Source organism: Acinonyx jubatus, chromosome B1 (genome assembly GCF_027475565.1).
Source record: "Acinonyx jubatus isolate Ajub_Pintada_27869175 chromosome B1, VMU_Ajub_asm_v1.0, whole genome shotgun sequence".
NCBI classification, from domain to species: Eukaryota; Metazoa; Chordata; class Mammalia; order Carnivora; family Felidae; genus Acinonyx; species Acinonyx jubatus.
In genome coordinates this window covers 30,119,350-30,142,165 of record NC_069382.1, presented here as the reverse complement: position 1 = coordinate 30,142,165, position 22,816 = coordinate 30,119,350, and the positions used below count along the sequence as shown (strand labels likewise).

At 42.8% G+C, this 22,816-nt stretch overlaps 1 protein-coding gene across 3 annotated transcripts in view; it reads left to right on the top strand.

Moving 5' to 3' along the window:
* The first annotated feature begins 2,580 nt into the window (after positions 1–2,580).
* FUT10 (fucosyltransferase 10) overlaps positions 2,581–22,816 on the top strand; it is an 82,240-nt gene continuing 62,004 nt past the window's right edge. For 2 of the 3 annotated variants that reach the window (XR_008295918.1, XM_015062673.3), the window contains exons 1-3: positions 2,581–2,716; positions 10,010–10,362; positions 15,763–16,051. Coding sequence is in view for 2 of the 3 variants with exons in the window: in XM_015062673.3 (XP_014918159.1) it covers positions 10,282–10,362; positions 15,763–16,051 (370 nt within the window). In the remaining variant the exon portion in view is untranslated. Of the gene's footprint in view, positions 2,717–10,009; positions 10,363–11,516; positions 11,733–15,762; positions 16,052–22,816 lie in introns of all 3 variants that reach the window. The other variant, XM_053216397.1, reaches the window with a different exon arrangement.

Sequence of the window (22,816 nt, the reverse complement as noted above, 5' to 3'; positions counted from 1 at the left end):
ATTCTGTTCTGTTTCTATGAGCTCTGTTGCCTTTCTGTTTTAGTTTTTTAGATTTCACGTGTAAGTGAGATCATATGATATTTGTCCTTCTCTGACTTATTTCACTTACCATAATGCCCTCTAGGTCTATTCACATCACAAATGGCAAAATTTCATTTGTAATGGCTGAATAATATTCCACTGTGTATATATACTGCATTTTCTTATCCATTCATCAACTGATAGACATGTAGGTTGTTTCTGTATCTTCAGGTATTATAAATAATGCTGCAATGAATGTAGAGGTGCATACCATTAACACTTCCAACACGTGGGTTTGAATTGCATGGGTCCATTTATATGTGAATTTTTTTTTCAATAAAGTATAGTACTGTACACACATTTTTTCCCCTTAGGATTTTCTTAACATTTTCTTTTTTCTAGCTTAGTTCATGGTAGGAACACAATGTATCATACATACACCAAATATGTGGTGGGGGGGGGGGGTTGGCATGCCCCTAACCCCCACATTGTTGAAGGGCCAACTGTATATCTTTTTTTGAGTTAGTGTTTCACTTTTTTCAGATACCCAGAAGTGGAATTACTGCTTCATATGGTGGTTCTATTTTTAATTTTTTGAGGAGTCTCCATACTGTTCTCCATAGTGACTGAACCAATTCCAACCCCACCAGCAGTGCCCAGGAGGTCTTTCTTCTCCACTTCCTAACCAACACTTGCTATTTCTTGTCTTTTTCATACTGGCCTTTTTGACTGGTGTGAGGTGATATCTCCTTGTGCCTTTGGTTATTTCCCCAATGATCAGTGATGTTGGATATTTTTTCCTATGTCTGTTGGCTATCTGGATGTCTTCTTTGGAAAACTGCATATTCAGGTCCTCTGCCCATGTTTTTTAATCCGATTGTTTTTTTGATGTCGAGTTGTAAAAGTTCTTTATGTATTTTGGATATGAACCCCTCATTGGATATATCATTTGCAAATATCTTCTCCCATTTCACTACATTGCCCTTTTTGTTGTTGTTGTTGTTGTTGATGATGGCTTCCTTTGCTGTGCAAAAGCTTTTTATTTTGATGTATTCCCAATCGTTTTTGTTTCACTGGCCTCAGGAGACATATGCATAAATATGTTGCTAAGGGCAATGTCCAGGAGATTGCTGCTTATGTTTTCTTTTAGGAGTTTTATGGTTTGGGGTCTCATATGTAGGTCTTTAATCCATTTTGAGTTTATTTTTGTGTATGGTGTAAGAAAGCAGTATAGTTTGTTTTTACGTAGCTGTCCATTTTTCCCAACACCGTTTATTGAAACAACTCTCTTTGCCCCATTTTATATTCTTGCCTTCTTTGTCATAGAGTGATTGACCATATAGGTGTGGACTTATATCTTGGTTCTCTATACTGTTCCATTGATCTCTGTGGCTGTTTTTATGCTAGTACCATAGTGTTTTAATTACTATAGCTTTTATATCTTGAAATCTGGGATTGTGATACCTCCAGTTTTATTCTTCTTTCTCAAGAATACTTTGGCTATTTGAGGTCTTCTGTGGTTCCATACACATTTTAGGATGGGTGGATGTGTGGTAGTATATAATTGTGTTAATCTGCCTTTCCCTGATGACTAAAGAAATTAAGCATCATTCACATACTTATTGGCCATTCATATTCCTCTTTGTGCTGTATAAGTCTTCGGTTCCTTCCTTCCCAGAGATTTTTATTAGGTTGCTTTTTTGATTTTTTTTCTTATCGTGTTTTAGGCATTCTTGCTATATTCTGGATATGAATTCTTTCTTAGATAAATCTACTGTAAATATCTTCTACTCTGGTTTTTCCTTAAGTGTCTTTTGGTGAACACAATTTGCTTTCAGTGATATCCAATTTATCAATCTTTTCCTCTGAGTTTGGTGTTTCGTGTGTGTGTGTGTGTGTGTTTGGTGTTTCTTGAAGTTGATACCATTATTATCAACCAGTTTTTACAGACTAGTTAATTGAGGTTCCTGGCACTGGAGATCTCAGGGCCCGGACTACAGTGAGGCAGGCACAGGGCAGCAATGACTCTCAGGTTCCTGCAATGTGCCCGGCACTTGTAGGACTCACTGTCTCCTCCTATTTTAAGCCCTAGATGCCTCACTTGCCTCAACCAAGCCCTGGCCCTCCCAAGATCTTCAATAACCTCCCTAGGTTTATCACCTTCCCTGCAGACTAGGGAAAAATAATTTTAAACGGGTTCTCTAAATTTGGGATTCAGTGGCCTGAAGTTAGTTTTCTTTCGCCACTTTTTAAAAACTAAGGATCATCCTGCTCAGTCTACCAAACACTGGTACCTGATTAAATGTATCCCCAGGTCTCTGCTTTGCCTGGCATGTTCTGTTTTCCTGAATAGGTGACTTTGAATTTGCTCCAGTCCTAGCAGAGTTTGAGAAGCAGCAAGTGTCCCGCGACTTACTAAAGAGAATCTCAGGAGTCTTCCAGGAACTTTTTGGGAATGAAGTGGCTCACGAGCGAGGGAGAAGCAGAAACTCCCAGGAACCTCTGTGGACTGGCCTTTAAGCCCGGCAACGGCGAAAACCTGGATGGAGGATCGCTGGGCCTGCGAGCGCGGAAAGTGATGCCGCTTTTCCCAAACCTCCTTTCCGAGTCTTCGCCCGAGCCCCGGCTGAGCGCAAACTGAAAGTGGAAAGCGGCCGGGCTGCCAGCCGCCAGCGAGCCTCCTACCCGGGACGAGGTGAGTGGGAGGCACTGGGTCTTTTCGGGCTGCAATGATACCTGGTGGGGACAGGGTCTTGATGCCCAGAAACAAAAGGAGACTTTTCTGGTGCGCACGGAAGCCGGGACGCACCCGGAGCACACCTCCTCTTTGTGCCCAGAAGGGAGTGTGCGTAAGAGAAAGAGTTGCGTGCTGAAAAAGACTCGAAGTCCGTTTTGGGAAGCTTTGGGCAGCGCTTTCCAGAGACACCGCCTGAGATTTAAACCTCTCTTGGGCCGAAAAAGCCCAGATGGGAGGCCGGTGACGCGCAGGAGCACCGGGAAGGCGCCCGGGTCTCAGCCGCGGGCGACTGGGGGATTTCACGTCCCTGCGGGTTTCCCGTGACCTTCCCCGCCCCACCGATTCGAAAACCTCACTCTGCCGCTTGTGTGTTGCGACTTGCTTCCTTCTTCCCCACGTCTTCAGTGAGAATCACTTGTTGCTGGAATTATGTGCTGAAGTAGTAGCGATTCTGATTGCCCAGCTCTAGCGAGCACTGCTTTTTTAACGGAGAAAATGCCATGGGGGGAGCCCTCTGAATGGCAAGGCTATCAACGTGCAATCCATTTCTTAGGTATTATTGCACCCGATGAGCGCCCTCAGAGTAGAACTCGTTTTGTGTAAGATGTGTAAATAACATCGATGTGATTTTAAGACACTTCCTGGCACCTTTTAATGATACGTTGCAAGTGTCGCACAAAATGACTGTTTTCCTTCTCTTCACAGCTCCAACAGACTGCCCCCTACTCGCTGCCACAGCTCCCTAAAATGCATGTGGTGACTTGGGTTGTTAATTTCATTGTGTGGAGTGCATGCACTCTGGCTGGGTACAATTTTCAGTATGGCAAGTGGGTCTTCAGGACGTCATTCTCCTTGTATGCCCTTCCTTCTCTCAAGATGAGACAACCCAGAAGCTCATGACCAATCTTGGGCTTGGTAGTGATGTCACACTGCAACTAGGGCATTGTTTCTGATCCACCTCGTGGTCTCAAAGGGAGGGCTTTCAGGTGGGGTCTGGTCAACCGTTGAATAAGCAACCCAGGTATTTGCACACTAAAGTGGCAGAGCCATCAGTCAGGAAGCACCCTAACCTCAATCTCAGAACTTTCTCCTTAGGCCTGAAAGCCACAGGCAATGTCCTAGCATCAGAGGCTCATTCAAGTCGGCTCCATTTTTGAAACTGCTGGCTTCCCATGCTGGCTTCCTGCTAGATGGCAGTGTGTAACTGAATTAAATAGGCAGTCTTAACTGTTACTGTTATATGGCTCCTCTTTCATTGTTCACTTAAAAAAAAAACAAAACCCTGTTTATCTTACAAACAGTATGTTTAAAAAAATTCAGACCAGGATCTTTAGAAAATAAAGAAGAAGGACATAGTTTGGACCGACAATAATGTTATCCACATATGTCCAAGTATTGCTCGGATACTGGCATTTCCAACCCATGTTTAAATGCTTTCTAAATGTGGAGCGTAAAGTGCCGATTTCAGTGGGAATGCAACACCTAATTCAATTACCAGCATTTCCCAATAAGCTTTACAGTGTTTCTCATCATGGGTTGTTAAAAATTGGGAAAAAAAAGTTTGTTTTTATTTACAGTGTTTTTCAGATATTTCTTTGAGAATAAAATTTGAGTTTTCAGAAGTTAATGATGAGTTGCTAAAAAAGAGAATGAAAATAAACTAATCCTAAACTTGTTATACAGAAATAGTTCTTCATATTTCCAGAACTCTTAGTTTATGATGGCTCAAATTATCTTGATCACCTGTCTCTTGATTAATCTTTCTTCTGTGGAGAGTTTTTCCTCCTGGACACTCTTCGTGGGATGAGAGCGCTTCATTTTGGGATGAAACCCCAGATCACCTGGTCCAGCCCTTTGTCTTCGGGCATGTGAAGTATTAGCCACATTGTGTTGGTGTTGTTTAACCAGTACCTCATTCCTGATTACATAAATGATCAAAGCAGATGATCTTTTGATTTGTTTTCATTTTTTGGTTTGGGTGTGTTTTAATTTAGCTTAAGTAGACCCACTGATTGAGACTGTATTAATACCACATCATTTGAGTGCTTCAGCATATGCAGAATTTAAGAGTTTAACAATGGCATCAGATGTGAAAGTCTCAGGCTACAAATTCTGTTCCTCCATTAATCACCCATCTTGATTCACATGGCTGCCAGTATTCCTTTGTCTCTCATTATTCTCAACATGTCTCCCCTGAAATGTGTGGTTGGTGGAAGAGGATGAACTTCCAGGATAGAGTCTGCAACGCCAAGCACTCTACATAAAAATAAGTGCTCAGCAACATATGAAGTCTGTTTAAAAAGAGTGAGGAAAATGAACACCAACAAATGTTAATAAAGTAAATTGGATGGCAGTGGAGGCCGGAACCATCACTCCACGTTCACCAGGTGCCCAAGGAACAGACGCAGGCACTAGGTTAGAATAAGTCAGCTTTTTAGTGTTCAACAATTGCTTTATATCCATCTCATAAAGCATCTTCAGAAAGTTTCCTGAAAAATGCCAGCTTCCTGCATTCTTTCCACCGCTGTGACAGGAACAATCACAATGATGTGGACCTAGATCTCCCCACTTGGCATTGGGAGGGGTAAAGCTTGCCAAAGTATGTGGCTTGGAAAGTCCAGGAGAATGGGTAGGCTAGTGGAAGAGAGGTGTGGATGTGCTAGGTAGAGACTAGAGCACAGAACAGGAAGCTACATTCAAGGAATAGTCGGAACGAAGTGTATGTGTGGTTAGAAGCTGGAGAAGCAGGGCAGGGTCCAAGGAGTCTTGTTTTTCTAAGCTACTCAATTTGATCTTTATCTTGAAATCTGTGGGAAGCCATCGATGGATTTTCATCGGAGGAGAGATGTCCAGTTTACATTATAGAAACAACTCTACAGGCAAGTGGAGAGAGTGCAAGGGGTCAGACCGGTAGGAACACCAGTTGTCAGGCTTATGCAGTAACCAGATAGGAATGTAAGAGAAGTGTTGAATGGAGGGGTTAAAAAGTTCCTGGAGAGTTGTCCAAAAGCCCTTAGACTTCCCCACCAGCCTACCATCATCTGTCTTTCCCAGGGCAGCCATATTTCAGGGATATTGTGAGGGCTTATACATTATAAAATGAAAATGTACCTTGGGAGAGTCAAACCTACTTGAGAAATTATGCTTTTGTGGGAATAATTTAAATCTGGTAATTAGACACATTCCATTTAAAGACTTTCCCTGGCATAACCTTAAACTCTGTATAGACAGTCGCTTATTAACTCAATCCACGCACCAGTTACTAGAAGAGAGATGATCAAAGGAGCCTCCCCACAACTCCCTGCCTCTGCCTCACTTCTTTGCCCTGCCAGTGGGGACAGGGAGGAAAAGACAGACACACACAAAGTGTCAGGGTCAGAAAACCCCGTGCATCTCCCATGCTCACTTTCTCATTTTATCCTCAGAGACACGGCAGAAATCATCTCTGAGCTCCGTTTCTAAGACCCTGTACCTTGGACCAGCGCTGCATGCCTGAAACTTGAGGCTGGCACCCTCAGACTGCTAGTTTGCTTTAAGATATCTCCTCTATTTTAATTCAAAACAAAGTGGAGACATTGGAAATTATTTTAGAGTGAAAGTGTCATTGGTGTTGATGCACTAGCACCTGCAGGAGTGTGAGGTAGTCACGCTCACCTTCAAATCCCACTCTGGGCAGCAGATGGCCAGCCCTAGGCAGAGCACGCAAGCTGAACAATGCATTTCAGATGCTCGGCTTGGGGGTCAAGAAGGTTGGTTAGTGAGCGTCCATTTCCGATGTTACCTACCATGGTTGTCTGCACAAACACCCATTGCTTCATCCGGGAAAGGAGTGTTCTGGGGCCACCCTCTTGGTAGACTCTGAGATTCATCTTGTGGGCAATGACGAAACAGAAGGGAGCTTTCCCCCTGGAATCCCATTGCGCTGGTACTTACTGGCTTTCACCAGGCTCTCTGCAGACCCATCTGTCCCTCCAGTGGGGGACTGTTGCCTTGTTGACAAGCTCCTGAGTCATTAATACCATATATTAGATTGATGTGCCCCAAGGTCTGGTTGATTGCTGCTTGTGATAAATCATAAACCCATCCCCACTAACTGGCTCTATTCTTTAAAGTAGTGGTTGGTATGTCCTCACAGCTTGGTCCCTGAGACCTTACTATACCTCTGGCTTTGAGAATATGAGCTAAATTGAGATTCTGTGGATGAAAGGGAATTTGTAACGCTAAATTCTTTTGTCATAGTTCACACAGCCATGTAAAGACTTAAAAAGGCCCTACCTAGGACGGGCCGTAGGACAGCATTGCAGCCGCTGTAAAAATATCCCAAACTATGTCTCCCATTCTCTCCCTGTCTTTTATTTTCTTTTATTTCTGACCCTCTTGTCCTTCTAACAAGCTGCCACTATTTGCCCCATCTCTTTCCTTTCCTGTGATCCTGGAGAGCGGCGACCTGATTTCTAGACCCACTCCAGCCTTTAAAAACTATGATCTTGGGCAAATCGCTTCAACTTGCCGAGGCTCAGTTTCCTTATTTGTGGGAACTGAAAATAAAACCTACCTTGCTTACTTTACAGAGTGGTTACCAATAAGATCAAGTGGAGTGATACCTGTAAAGTCTTCTGAAAATGATAACAGTTTGACACCCACTTAAGGTGGTAATATTTCATGACCTAATCTGGTTTACATTAATTATAGCTATAATAAATTGCCTTTGTGTATAACACAGAAATTTGATCATCTTTCTGTTCTGCAAGGGAAAGAAATAATGATAGTTAATGTTTCTTCTTTATTGTGAAGAAACTGAAGCTTAGAAAGATTTAGTAACTTGTCCAAATTTATATTACATATAAATGACAGAGCCAGGATTGAAACTCAAAGCGCTTGCTCCACATTTTATATAGTTAATAGCTATTAGCATTGACTGAGTGGAAGGAAAGGCATTTCTCAGGTTTTTATGGGTTTTTGTTACTTTTTTCTCTGGTATACCAGCTGACAGAAAGCTATTCTGTATAGCTGTATAGAAGCTGTATAGAACACATTTTTTTCTATGACTTAAAAAAATTTTTTTTTAAGTTTATTTATTTTGAGAGAGACAGAGACAGTGCGAGCAGGGGAGGGGCAGAGAGAGGGAGAACCTTAAGCAGGCTTTGTGCTGCCAGCACAGAGCCGGACGTGGGGCTTGAACTCCTGAAACTGCAAGATCATGACTGGAGCCGACACCAAGAGTTGGACGCTTAACCGAGTGAGCCACCCAGGCGCTCTACAGGTTTTTTTCTATGATTAAAGCAGATAATCTGTGCTAGTATTGTTGGGTGGGAATTTTATAATCTTAGTGTTAAAAAATGTAAAACCGTACATGAACTGCAGAGCCGGACCAGTTTTTGCTTGTACTTATCAAAGTTGTGATCTTGGGTAAGTTACTTGACTTCCTTCGGATCTCGTTTTCTCTTCCTTAAAAATAAGGACAGCAATTTGCTCCCTCCATAGAGTTGTAGGAGGTTTGAATGGTCTCAGGCACGCTGAGCACTTAGGAAGGGCCTCTCTCACAATAGGTCACTCAACAAACATTAGTGATCTCCTTTTCTTTGGCAAAGCGAGTATTTCTGCTTTTGAAGTTCCAGTTGGTCGGGCAGCAACATAGTAAATAGTTACTGGTACGGAGTAGGAATCTTACGGAATTCTTAATAACCTTCTGATTAGGCAGGCTTATTATCTACATTTTGGAAATTGAGATATTGAGAGGCTAGGTTAAACCAGCTGGAGAGTTGAGATTTGAATCTTGGCCGGCTGACTCTTAGGTCCTGTTCCCTTAATCACTGTGGATTGCAGGAATTCTGTGGGAAAAAGAGGAAAAACACACCATTGGTGATTTCTGAAACCAAGAGTCATTTTGTTGCCGAGGGACTTAGCCTGGACTTAAAAGTAAATGAAGGTAGGTGCATGAGAGGAGAGTATACCTTTAAGGCCAATGTTTTTAACCAGAATTCTACATCATTTTTATATTTTTAATTCTTAAGGCTATTATCTGGGAGATGTACAATCAGATCTTAGAACCAGATTTTTGGAGTACTGTAGAGCAGCCTCAGGAATATTGATCCTTGCTCTATTCTGAACTCCACCATGTCATTTGACCAAGACATTTGACTTCACAGAACCATGGGAATAAAAGGTATTCTTTTGGGGGCACCTGCGTGGCTCAGTTGGTTAAACGTTTGACTTCGGCTCAGGTCATGATCTCCAAGTCAGGCCTTCTGCTGTCAGTGCAGAGCCAGATTTGGATCCTCTGTCTCCCTCTTTCTCTGCCCCTACCCCACTCATGTTCTCTTACTCTCTCTCTCTCAAAAATAAATAAACATTTAAAAAATCAATAAAAAAGACATTCTTTGGAACTTTTTAGTTCACTTTTAAAACTTTTTGAGGGGCACCTGGGTGGCTTAGTCAGTTAAGTGTCCAACTTTGGCTCAGAGCATGATCTCACAGTTGGTGGGTTCAAGCCCCGTGTCGGGCTCTATAGCTGACAGCTGAGAGCCTGGAGACTGCTTCGGATTCTGTGTCTCCCTCTCTCTCTGCCCCTCCCCTGCTTGTGCTCTCTCTGTCTCTCACACAAATAAATAAACATTTAAAAAAACTAAATAAAACTTTTTGAAACGATCATCCATTTCAGATGGATGGAAATCTTATCTGAGAACTTCCAGAGAATCATACTGCTCACAGAACCCACTGCTTTGTTATACTTGCTAGAAAAGACTAAATAACTAAATCAATAATCAGAATTCCTTGTGTTCCTTATGTTGTGGCTGAAGTTGTTTTCCATAGAGGAAATTTGGGTCTGTTGATCATTATCCATTTTTGAACTTTTATTTGTTTTTTCCCTACTTTATATGGGAGTGGGTGGATAATCCTGGTAATTTCTATTCTATTTCTCTAGTCCTTTGAAACCTGGGTGGAAGAAGTGACTCCATATAAGTGACTTGTGGAATTCAATCTTCTGATGGCAGGGAAAATTAAGTGGCATCAGAATTTTAGACCCAGGACCTAACTATATAGATCTGCCACTCTCCTCTGATGGGCTGTGTGACCTTGACCAGGTCACTTCCTCTCTCTGATCTTGGTTTCCTTATCTAGGAGTGAGGACTACATGATCTCAAAGGTTCCTTTTCGTTTTAAAGCCTTGGGTTTCTACCTGACAGCCCTGAAAGACTACGTTTATTAAATATTCTGCACCATGGCTAAAAGATTATTCGTTTGTTACAGACTTTTTGGATGCCTTCTGGTTTGAAGAAATCTCCAGCTGCTCTGATGATAGTTTAAGAAGACTGCATGCTGTTTCCTCTCAATGCCAAGCCAGGCCCGCGCGGAACCTCGGATCCCAGCCCTTCATGGAGACCAGGTCCCAGCAGGAATGGCAGTGGAAGACATCGGCACCCAGATGGTTCCTTCACGTGAAGTTGTCTTGGGCTGTGGGCCGACTCGAGAACACCTGGTAGCCAGGCCGGCCCTCTGTCAGTCACCCAGGGCCGGGCAGCATGGCGTGGATTCAGAGGAGGAAGCTTTTGGCATCTTGCCTCTGCATCACAGCCTCTGTCTTTCTGCTTGTCACACTCCAGGTAGCAAGAATTTGGGCTGCTTCGTGTTGAGCCCTGAGCCTTTCCACCCTTTCCCCCTTCAACCCACTGCATTTTCTCCAAGTACTTTGCTTTTTGCTTAATTTCTCAGGATCAGGGGTTTTCTGTCTCAGGCAGGGAAAATACTCTTTTTTTTTTTTTTTTTTTTTAGTAGATGAAACTGAGGTTTTAGTGAGTGGGTGTATCAGGTAGAAACAAAACCAGTGAGATGGGGGGATCAATTTGTGACTCCTGGAGGGTCCTGGTGCTAGAAGAACAGAAAGCAGAGCTCAGTCTGTCTTACTGGGTCAAATTTGGATGGGCCTCTCCAAGTCCACTATTACGATGAATTCTGAAAGGTGGCATTCTTGAAGAAACCATGATTATTCTGAGATTAAGATGGTCTATTCTGCAGAACACAAACATCCACATTAGGGGCGCCTGGGTGGCTCAGTCGGTTGAGCGTCCAACTTCGGCTCAGGTCATGATCTCACAGCTTGTGAGTTCGAGCCCCGCGTCGGGCTCTGTGCTGACAGCTCAGAGCCTGGAGCCTGCTTCTGCTTCTGTGTCTCCCTCTCTCTCTGCCCCTAACCCCCTCGCATTCTGTCTCTGTCTCTGTCAAAAATAAATAAACATTAAAAAAAAAATTAAAAAAACAACAAAACATCCACATTAATACACTTGTCATTCTTTTTTTTTTTTTTAATTTATTGTTGAGACACAGAGCACAAGTGGGGCAAGGGCAGAGAGAAGGAGACAGAATCCAAAGCAGGCTCCAGGCTCTGAGCTCTCAGCACAGAGCCCGATGCGGGGCTCGAACCACGAACCGTGAGATGTGACCTGAGCCAAAGTCAGGCGCTTAACCAGCTGAGCCGCCCAGTTGCCCAATACATTTGTCATTCTTGACATATGCTACTAGACCAAGCACTGAATGTGGGTGTTTGAACACCAGTTTTTAGTCTTCCGATTTATTTCATTTAGTCGGTGATTCTGAACTTCATTTGCTGGTTTCAAATTAGAATAAAAATTACACCATGATAGGAAGAATATAGATAGGAGTTCAGATATATTTTGGACCCGTTCAAGCACCAGCTATCCATTTTGAAATCCAAAGGACTTTTTTTTTTTTTTTTTTTTAACATTTATTTATTTTTCAGAGACAGCATGAGTGGGGCAGGGGCAGAGAGGAGACACAGAATCCAAAGCAAGCTCCAGGCTCTGAGTTGTCAGTACAGAGCCCGATGCAGACTCAAACACACGGACTGTGAGATCATAACCTGAGCCAAATTTGGATGCTTAATGGACTGAGCCACCCAGGCGCCCCAGAAATCCAAAGGACTTTTAAAGATGATTTGTGGACGTGAGCAGTTCAGGTGTGGGGCTGATGGAAAGAGAGGTGTTCTCTGGGCTTTTTCACTCTCGGTGATCTTCCTTCTTGATTAAGATTGAATGAGATTTGCGTATAAAAGCACTGTGGCAGACAGTCTGGTGCTGGATTCTACCACCTTATACTGCCAGATTGGGACTCTGGTCAGAAGAAATACTTGCCTTCCTGCTTGTCTGTCCTGTGGGTGTCCAGGACCTCCCTGTGCAGGAGGAACTGGGGTTCTCTACTTCTTTCTGTGGATGTTATGAGAGCTTTGATCTTAGTACACAATTATTTTGGCACTGTTTTTCAGTTACGAGGGACGGCTGCGTCTAAGCTGAGAGCATTTCTTTTGATGTCAGAAGAAATAGCCATGTTTTGGGTATGGCTGTCGTTTCTAAGCTTCCAGAGTATGAGAGGTTGTATGATTACTGGAGCTGAACCCTTGTCTGGATCTTGATTTCAGTTTGCCACCAATAGTGTGGTTTGGGCTGTTTCCCTGTCCACATGGGTATATTAAATGCTTCAGTGTTAGGGGTGCCTGGGTGGCTCAGTCACTTAAGTGTCGGACTTCGGCCCAGGTCACGATCTTGCAGTTTGTGAGTTCGAGCCCCGCATTGGGCTCTGTGCTAACAGCTTGGAGCCTGGAGCCTGCTTCGGATTCTGTGTCTCCCTCTCTCTCTCCCCCTCCCCCGCTGTCTCTTGCACTCTCTCAAACATAAATAAACATTAAAAAAATTTAATAAAATAAATGCTTTAGTGTTCAGAGTTTCAGAGGTGCTATTTTTTCTTAAACACTGTGCACGAGAAGATATAATGCCCACACATTTAGGACCATTCTTATTTCTAGTGGTTTGTTGCCATGTAGGGAGGGTAAAAGAAGGATAAATTAAAAAAAAAAAAAAAATCATGCCAGGGCTGCCATCATAAAGTACCACAGACTGAGTGGCTTAAACAACAGAAATGTATTTTCTTACAATTTTGGAGGCCGAGAGTCCAAGATCAAGGTGTCAGCAAGCAGGGTTGTTTCTTCTGAGGTCTCTCTCCTCGGGACTTGTGGATGGCTGTTTTTTCCCTGTGTCTTCACGTCGTCTGCCTTCTTCACCTTTATGTGTCCTAATATCCTCTTTTTATAAGGATACCAGTCACACTTGATGACCACCTGTTGGGTCCACCTTGATGACCTCCTGTTAACTTAATTACCTCTTTAAAGACCCTGTCCCCTAACTCAGTCATATTCTGAGGTAATGGGAGTTAGGACGGCAGTGTATGAATTTGGGGGGCAGGTTACAGTTTAGGCCATAACAGATCTTATGACATAATTAATAAGTAACGTAACCCTGAAAATGTTATGCTGATCTTCAGTTAAGCTAAAGTACCGTGGTCCCCTAGAGGAAATCGTTCATCTGAGACATTGTTTTCTACTCACATTTTACTGTATTTTGTATACAGTACATGTAAATTCTTTGGGTGTATATGTATCTTTAGTGTTTGAACTTTATTTACTTTTTGGTTGTATAATAATTCATGAATACGTTTGGAGTATTTTAAAACAAATCCAGGACTTCATATTATTTTACCTGGATTTACTTTAATATGATTCTCTAAGAGATGGGAACTTTTAGAAGTATGGTATAACCAAATTATTGCCACACCCAACAAAGTTAGCAGTAACTAATCAGCACCACCCATATCCTAGGCCGTGTTAAGACTTTCCCAGTTATCTCAAAGAAGTCTTTTATAATGGGTTGGTTAGAATCTGGAATACACAAATCCCATACATCACATTTAGCTGGCGTGTCTCCAATTGTGGGGTTTTGTTTTTTCTACTATGAAAGTTTCCTCTGTCCCACCTTCTATTCCATGTCACGGACTTTTGAAAATACTGTCTCATTGATCCTTTGGAATTTCCCAGATTTTAGATTTGGCTGATTTTACTCATAGTTTTATTTAATATATTTCTCTGTCCTTCATATGTCTTACCACTTAGTGGTGATGTCTGAGGCTTAATGTTTTTTTAAAAGCTATTTGGCAGAAAGGGGTGCCCGGGTGGCTCAGTCGGTTAAGTGTCCCACTTTGGCTTAGGTCATGACCTCGCGGTTGGCGAGTTCGAGCCCTGCGTTGGACTCTCTGCTGTCAGCACAGAACCCACTTTGGATCCTCTGTCCCCCCCTCTCTGTCTGTTCCTCCCCGACTTGTGCTGTCTCTGTCTCTCTCAAAATAAATAAATAAACTTAAAAAAGAAAAAACAAACAACAACAACAAAAACTATTTGGCAGAAAAATCTCTCCCTAAAGCAATCTCTATTCTTTGGAAATGAACTTACACCTCACATAATAGACATTGATCAGAAATGTAGAACAAAATTTGTCTTTGAAGTTTTATCCATGGCTTTCTAAAAGCTTCTTTTTAAAGTTGTTGGTTGTACATTTGCAGGGGGAAGGTCTGGTGAAGAGATACAGATTTTGTGGCTACAAGCCAACTCCACTCCATCAAGGTGCTGGGGAGTAGCCACAACCTTAAGTTATCATGAAAATGCTGACAAAGTTGTTGGCAGGGGCTAGACTTTAGTTTTTAGCGATCATCTTACTGTCATAATGCTGACTTTGGTGTCACAAGTGATCCATGATTTTTTCAGGCCAGTATAATTTCTTACTTTTTTTGGAGTGCTACTTGGCTGTCACTCAGTGGTTTTTGACATTTTTTTTTTGGCCTTGGCCTCCCTCAGGGAATCGAGTGAATGTTACAGACCCTCACCAGCGAGCTGCAGACTCTATCATCAGGCCGTGGCCCTTTTCTGACACTAGGGCCGCAAGCAAGAAAGAAGGCACCACCTGGGCTGCTGAGAGTCGGGGCTGGGCCACACAGATGTCCGCTGTTGCTTGGTGAAGGAGTTAATACGTAAAAGTGTGCCTTCCTTTTACTGATTGATTTGTTGCATAGTTCAACTGCTAATGTTTCAGTTATATGTGACACAGACCAATTCATACTTTTATACTGTTTTCTCTAACACATTTTTTATAACACTGTATCAATATCTACCCTTAAAATTTGATGATGAGGCAGCATTTTTGGAGAACAACTGCCTTCCTGTTTCCACTCTGTCCACCCTGCCCTCCAGATTCCTGTTACTGATGTCCTAGCTATCCAGTGACCCACACTGTCCTGAAATCAATAAATAAACATAGTTTTACATGGAAGGGAGCCCAGGACTCACTGTATACTTCACCTGATATCACAGTGGAAATTATTAGAAATGTAAGACCCGTGTTATTACTCTAATTGTACCAAAAAGAAACTGATTGGTAATTTACAACTAATTTTCCCTAGAATGTTATCTCTAACAATAGCCAAGTAATAGCCCTGATTTTCATGGGTTTCATTAAGACATAAAACTATTAAATAAAAAAAAAGAGAGATAAAACTATTTCTGGATTCTATAGATGCCTATGGAATAGAGAAATATGCCTGGCGTGTGCTCAGTGGAGTTAAACATCCTTGTTGGTAGATAGTTCGGAGGCTTTGTCCACACCCTAATCTCTGGAACTTGTGGAAATGTAAATGTAAATGGTTTAAGGTGACACACTGAGATGAGATTATCCAGAATTATCAGTGTGAGCCCAGTGCAATCTCATGAGTCCTTAAAAGCTAAGAGTCTTCCCTGGTCAGACATAGATGTGACAATAGACTAAGAGTGAGAGGCAACATTGCTGGCTTTGAAGATGGAGAAGGGGCCACGAGTCAAGAATGGTGGGTAGCTCTAAAAGATAGGAAAGTAAGAAAATGGATTCTCTAGAGCTTCCAGAGAAGAATGTAGCCCTGCTGACACCTTGCTGTTAGCCTAGTGAGACCCAGGTCAGACTCCTCACCTCCAGAACTATGTAATCATAAATGTGTTCTTTTCAATTGCTGAGTTTGTGGTAATTTGTTAGAGCAGCAAAAGGAAACTAATGCAAGGCTCGGTCATCAAGATGAATGGGAGATGTGTGAATGGAAATTAAACAATCTGACTCTGTGATAATTGTCTTCTCTTTCAGGTAGTGGTTGAGCTGGGGAAACTTGAAAGGAAGAAGTTTAAAAATTCCAACAGGCAAGATGGACATGCAACGATGGAGGAGGAGCCTACACACCTCTATCCACTCCCTGGGAAAGAAGCCCTGAACTGGAAAAACAAATCAGAGACTGATAACTACCCCATCATGCTCTGGTGGTCCCCACTGACTGGGGAAACTGGAAGGCTAGGCCAGTGCGGAGCGGATGCGTGTTTCTTCACCATCAACCGGACCTACCTACATCATCACATGACCAAAGCATTCCTCTTCTATGGTAAGTGGGGCTTTTGCCTTTCTCCCTTTGCTTGCTGACATCCTGCTCCAAAGCTCGCTTCCTGCTGCCCTCCCAAGGAAGACATGCGGAGCTCCCTTTGAAAACACTGTGACATGCCTGCTATCCTTTGCATTTGCTCTGTGTAAGGCCCGAGCATTTAGCAAACACAGTAAATCAACGAGCTTGACCAACGTAAAAGTGGTTGACTGGCCACTTGGTAATTAGGGAGGAGAAGGGTATTTCCTCTCACCTTTTCCCAGTTGGATACCGTGCTTACTGAATTTGGTATTGAGGGAATTGGGTATTGATTCTATTGCTGATATCAATTCAGAATGTCACCCGTGATAATAGCCAAGAGGTGTTGATGACCATAACAGATGTTTAATGGGACATGAGCTAAGCACAGTGTTCTTTCTTTCATTAGTCAGATTAATCAGCAATAAAAATAAAAATATTTTTCAGCATCGGCTTTTAAGAGCAAGCTGGTATTTATCACCTCCTGAGGCTGATTATATGTCATGATGCGACTGAGGGCAACCAAACCCAGGTAGGGGGAGTTAGCAAGATGCCAGTAGTAGCAGGAAATACAGAGCCCCTGGGTGATGAGCGGTGGGGGCCTGGGGGAACACAGGTGAGCAGATTCGGCGAAACGTAGGAAAGGTTGATCAGTTAGGAAGTCAGTGAAAGGAATTCTGCTTTAGAGTGCTGCGAACGTGGATATGTATTTGTGTGTGTGTGTGTGTGTGTGTGTGTGTGTGTGTGTGTGTGTGGTCTGGCTTTGAAGAGGCAGGACACAGACTGGGATGTAGAGCTGGGTCATTCTCAGTGTTCTGCCTAACAGCAACTGAAATAAAGCAGAAAATAGGTTCAGCAGGAATCAGGTGGTATATTTGCCCCATATTAGGTCAGGGCCGTAGAGCAGTGGGCAGTAGTGACCTGGTGTAAGTCAGGAGTCAGGGAAGTTCTAGGTACTCACAAATCTGGACATAGCAGAGTCCACATTCTTCCCAGACACCTGCTGCTGTCCCCATTCACTTGCCTCCCCTCTCTGCTCCGCGAAGGGGCAAAGGGAATCGGTGCAGGTTTAAGGAGTGAGGGCTATTTGCCTGGGGCCAGGCTGGTGGCTTCTTTGTCCTGAGGGAGAACAACCACCTGGGTAGTGTCAGATACTCACTTTGAACATCATTTGACTACAGATCCCACTGAACGTGCAATGTAATACATGCACTTGTAAAATCCAAAGAATTCAGAATTCTGAAACCTGAAGCTGTGAGTTTGCATAAGGGATTATGGTCCTCTAATTGTGCTTTGAGATGGACAATTCAATGTATGAATTTAATTTTCCAAATTTGAACAGAAGCTCCTAGAAATACTTCAGTTATACACAAAAATTATAGATAATATAATGGAGACTGATGTATTACTATATATCATAAGAAATAAAACATTACAAGGAAAATCAAAACCCTCTCTGAACCCTTCTCTGACCTCATTTCCCACTTCCTACCCCAGAGGGAATTATGATCCTGAAGTTGCTGTGTGTGTGTATGTGTATGTATATATCATATGTACATGTATGGTGTTATTCTAAACGTTACGCAAATAGTGTGATATGTTAATTTTCTATCTTTTCTCTCTACTTGCTTTTCCTCTTACATGGTTTTTGAGGTTTATTGATGTTGGATACTCAGAGCTCCAGGAATCCATTTTTTCACTGTTGTATAGTATTACATTGAATTTATATATATCACACTTGATGAATATATACATATATATCATACTACATGCCATTTTTCTCTTGTTGGACCTTTAGGTTATTTTAAAAACCTTACTTACGACGAACAGTGCTACAATAAACCATCCGTGTACATGTGTGAGATTTCGTGGGGTTTGCACCTAGCAGTGGAATGATTTGATGTGAATCTGTGTTTATTAGATACTGCCAGACCAATATCCCAAGTGGTTGTATCACAGTGGCTGTCTTTTAAACATTTACAACTTCTTTTTCCTTTTCTTTATGTTTAAATTTATTTTGAGAGAGAGAGCACGAGGAAGGTAGGAGCAGAGACAGAGGGGAGAGAGACAATCCCAAGCAGGTTCCTCAGTGCAGAGCCCAATGCAGGGCTCGAACTCACAAACCACAGGCTCATGACCTGAGCAGGAACCAAGAGTCTGACGCTCAACCGACTGAGCCACCCAGGTGCCCCAAACATGTACAACTTCTTAACATGTTCGTGCACATAGACCTCCTGTATTTCCAAATAATGTGCTTAGATTGTCACCTCTTGACTTTTCAGTTTTATTTTACTTTTTTTATTTAAAAAAATTTTTTTTAATGTTTATTTATTTTTGAGAGAGAGAGAGAGCGAGTGAGTGAGCATGAGCGGGGCAGGGGCAGAGAGACAGGGAGACCCAGAATTGGAAGCAGGCTCCAGGCACCGAGCTGTCAGCACAGAGCCTGACGCGGGGCTTGAACCCACGAACCGTGAGATCATGACCTGATCCGAAGTCGGACATGCAACCAACTGAGCCACCCAGGCGCCCCTTGACTTTTCAGTTTTAGACAGGATAGATTGATTCTTACTATGGAAGATGAGTATTTAACCTTCCTTCCTCACCCCTGCTTTCCCCTCCTCTACTCAATTTCTCATCCCTGTAGCCCTCCCAAAAAGGTGTATTATTTTGGGTAGATTAGTATTCAGTGTTTACATCATTCTGTAGTCCCAGCGAGCCATGTCACATGCTTAGATGACGTTTCCTGCACAGTCTGTTTGCCCCGGAGTAGCATCAGATACTCTTAAGGAAACGTCTCCCAGAGATCCCTGACCTCCTGCAGTCTAGAGTGGTTGCCCTTTGTGCTGGGCGCACAGGTGCTGTCCTGGCTCCCCGTTATCCTGGGGATTCTTTGTGCCTCACTCTTGCGTTGGCTTTCCTGTTTCTTTTATGCCCCATTTTTCTTTTTCTTTGTTAATATCTTTATTTCAGTGTGTTCTGAGAAAGGTGCATGGAAGATAAGCGTTCAGAGACTTTGTGTGTGTGAAAATTTGTTCATTTTACTCTCACCTTCATTGATGGTTTGGCTTAGCGTAGAATTCTAGGGTGGAAATTCTTTTCTTTCTGAGTCTGAAAAACAGTTTCCCCGTCTTCTAGGTTCAAGTGCTGTTGCTGAGGAATCCACGGCTATTTTGATTCCCCATCCTTTGTATGTAGTATGTTTTCTCTTCCCCTCTGACTTCTCTGGAAAAAATAGAGAATGTCCTCTTTTTCACCAGTTTGGAAATTTAGTAATGATGCTTTGGTTTGAGCCTGTTTCCTTTTATTGAGGTGGATACTAAAATGTCGGGTTATCGGGAGCCTACACAGCAGTATTTAGCTTAGTGACTTTCCCAGGACTCACAGATCTACAGGTTTATACACTTAATTTTATCAGTATACCAAGACTCAATTCTTCTCTCAGGGATGGACTTGCTTCCAACCAAATTCCCAGAAGACTGGTATGTCAATCAGAGTGCTTCCGGTTTGATTTTCATATCTCAGGTTTTGCTACTCTTCAGCTCCTAACACCATCAGTGACTCTCCTTGAGTGCTAAATATATGCCATTTTTATTACCCTGGCATTCAAGGCTCTGTAATCTGAATCCAACCTGTCTTCCAAACGTAACCACTGTGATTCTGTCAACTAAACACTATGTTCAGAAATCAAACTGCAGGGGCGCCTGGGTGGCTCAGTTGGTTAAGCGTCCGGCTTCGGCTCAGGTCATGATGTTGCAGTTTGTGGGTTCAAGCCCCATGTCGGGCTTTGTGCTGACAACTCGGAGCCTGGAGCCTGCTTCGGATTCTGTGTCTCCCTCTCTCTCTGTCCCCTTCCCCTGCTTGTGCTCTGTCTGTCTCTCAAAAATAAATAAACTTAAAAAAAAAAAAAACACAACATACTGCAGTAGTCACCATTTTAGGCATAAGCCACAAATGTTCTTAACTTAGTGCCATTGTTTATTCCGTTTCTGAGTTATAGACTGTCCTTTCTATATTTGCCCTGTCACATAAGCTACTGATAACCTACCATTTGTTTGGCAATATGGATGAATAATGTAGTGTCTAATGTCACAGATTATTATCTTGAGACAAAGACATTACCCGGCTGTAACGCAGGGCTAATTGGCATATATACCAGAAGAGAAATGTCAGTAAATCTTGCGGAATTTCAAAGAGGGGAGACAGAACATATGATTGGAGGGATCAGGAAAGGCTTCATAAGTTCTTCTGTATAAAACAGGAGGAATTTGATGTGTTGAGGGATAATGGAATTGGATTGTGTTGAGATTGGAGGACATTTAGTATGTACTCCTTTAGTAGAAGAATGGCATGAATGTGAGCACGGAAGTAGAAAGTTACGGGAGGTATCTGAGCTACAGCAAAGCTATCACCTAGTTCTGGGTAAGAGAGAGATAGAGACTGAATGATATACAGGGACCAGAACGTGAAGAACCTTGAACGTTGGCTTCAGATTTTGCATCAGAGTGGAGAACGGTATCAGGGAGCCACCGAGAATTGAATGGCTTTTTGTTTTTATTTATTTATTTATTTTTTTATTACTATTTTTTTTAACGTTTATTTATTTTTGAGACAGAGAGAGACCGAGCATGAACGGGGGAGGGGCAGAGAGAGAGGGAGACACAGAACTGGAAGCAGGCTCCAGGCTCTGAGCCATCAGCCCAGAGCCTGACGCGGGGCTCGAACTCACGGTCCGTGAGATCGTGACCTGAGCTGAAGTCGGACGCTCAACCGACCGAGCCACCCAGGCGCCCCTGAATGGCTTTTTAAAACCAACTCAAATATAACACCTGTTGTGAACCATTCCTGATTCCCTTCCATCAGATGCAACCTCTACTATATGCCAGGCACAATACCAATCATGAGGAATAAAGACAAGTATAGTAACTATGGCATTTGGTTTTCTTCTGTGTGATCTTCCCTTCCTTCATACTGTATAAAGTCTTTGCTGATAGGGCCACATCGACTCATCTTTGTACACCTCCACCCCTTCTGTCTACCACCTTGCATGTGGGAGGTGCTCAGGAAATAGTCATAGAGACCTTGAGCACAGAAGACGTGAGAGTCTAACCTTGTCTTTATCAGGGTGAGAAGACCGAGGCTAGGAAGGTTAGGGACGTGCCAGGATTACACTGGGGTTGGCGGTAGAGTGGGGCGGAGAGCCAAGGTGCCCTGATACCTGATCCATGGCTCTTTGGCCTGCACCGTGTTTGAATGCACACTCATGAGTATAAGTAAACCTGGATATTTGGATTTTGGAATTGCTTAGGATGTCCGGTTTTTAACAGGCTGAATTAGAAATTCAGTTCATTAAGAAGGTCTGTGGAGCAAAATCGAACGAAGACAACACACTTTTCTGTCTGAGGGCTCCAAATCCTAATTAAGTAGGTCACTTACAACTGCACCTGGGACTCTGGTGCGGCAGGATTGAGACAGAAAAGGCAGGGACGATGATTCAGGTGCCAAAAGCTGACCTAATTTAGCGAAATGGAAACTCAGAGGATTATATAACCTCGAAGCTATTGTAAACCAGGATATTTTTGAGTTTGCTTGTTTCCTCTGTAGCCTACTTTCTTTTCTTCTTCCTAGATATGAATCATTTACTTCATATGAACACAGTGAATACTGTGTCTGTTTTGAGCCATTTGAGAAATGTCAGGTTTCAGCTACATTAACAATTCTCTGAAACAAAAAATTAAGGGGTCACAAGGGAATAAATTATTTTTTTAACCCCAAAGTCCAAAAGTTATGGTAGTCTTAGAAACTGTCACCATAGTGATTTCAAAACACAACGCAAAACACAGCTCTGTTTTTCGACAGTTCTCTTGAAGGGTGTCTCTCGTGAAGGAAGAGGACCCTTGACGAGAATTGGGGGTCCTGAAGAGCAGGGAACTGCTTATGTTTTAGGTGAGCTTCTAAATAGAAGTTTTAGTAAACACAGATACGTGGGGAGAAAGAAAACAAGGAGGCTCCTGAAATATTTTCCTTCCTCAGGAATATGGGTATCAGCACCCCTTGATGAAGGCTGGAGGCTGTGAAGAGGAAGGACATCAGATTTGCTGTCCTCCAAGCACAGCTACAGTGCAGCTCTCCAGGACCGAGTGCTAAGTGCCTGCTGGGAGTTCCAGTACCTCTACCCTAGGTGCAGGCTCCTTGTTCCCCTGACCACCTTCTTTATTTTTTTAAAGTTTATTTATTTATTTTGAGAGAGCGAGAGAGAGAAAGAGAGAATCCCAGGCAGGCTCCATACCATCAGCACAGAGCCCAATGCGAGGCTCCAACTTACAAACTGTGAGATTGATCATGACTTGAGCCGAAATCCAGAGTCAAACGCTTAGCTGACTGAACCACACAGGCCCGCCCCCCACCGCCCTTCTTGAATGTGATCTCATTTCCTTCTCAAAACAGCCTGGTAGGTAGGAATCCTATCTATTTTGATGAAGAGGGAAGTAAAGTACAGAGTGGAAAGGCTTGTTGTCAGTTACTTATGTGGGTGGTAGGAGCCAGAACTTTCTCTTCATGGAAAAGCATGAGATAATAGAGTCCAAACTATATTTTCAACCCCAGAGAAGACGTAAGAGTAAAGGAATAATCATAAGTGGGTAGTATCATTCCGGAAGACTTGTTCAAGAACTGGAGTTAAAAGGGAGGTTTTTAGCAGAGGAGAATGTGGAGAGCCCCACACAGGGAAGTATCATGAGCAAAGCAACAGGA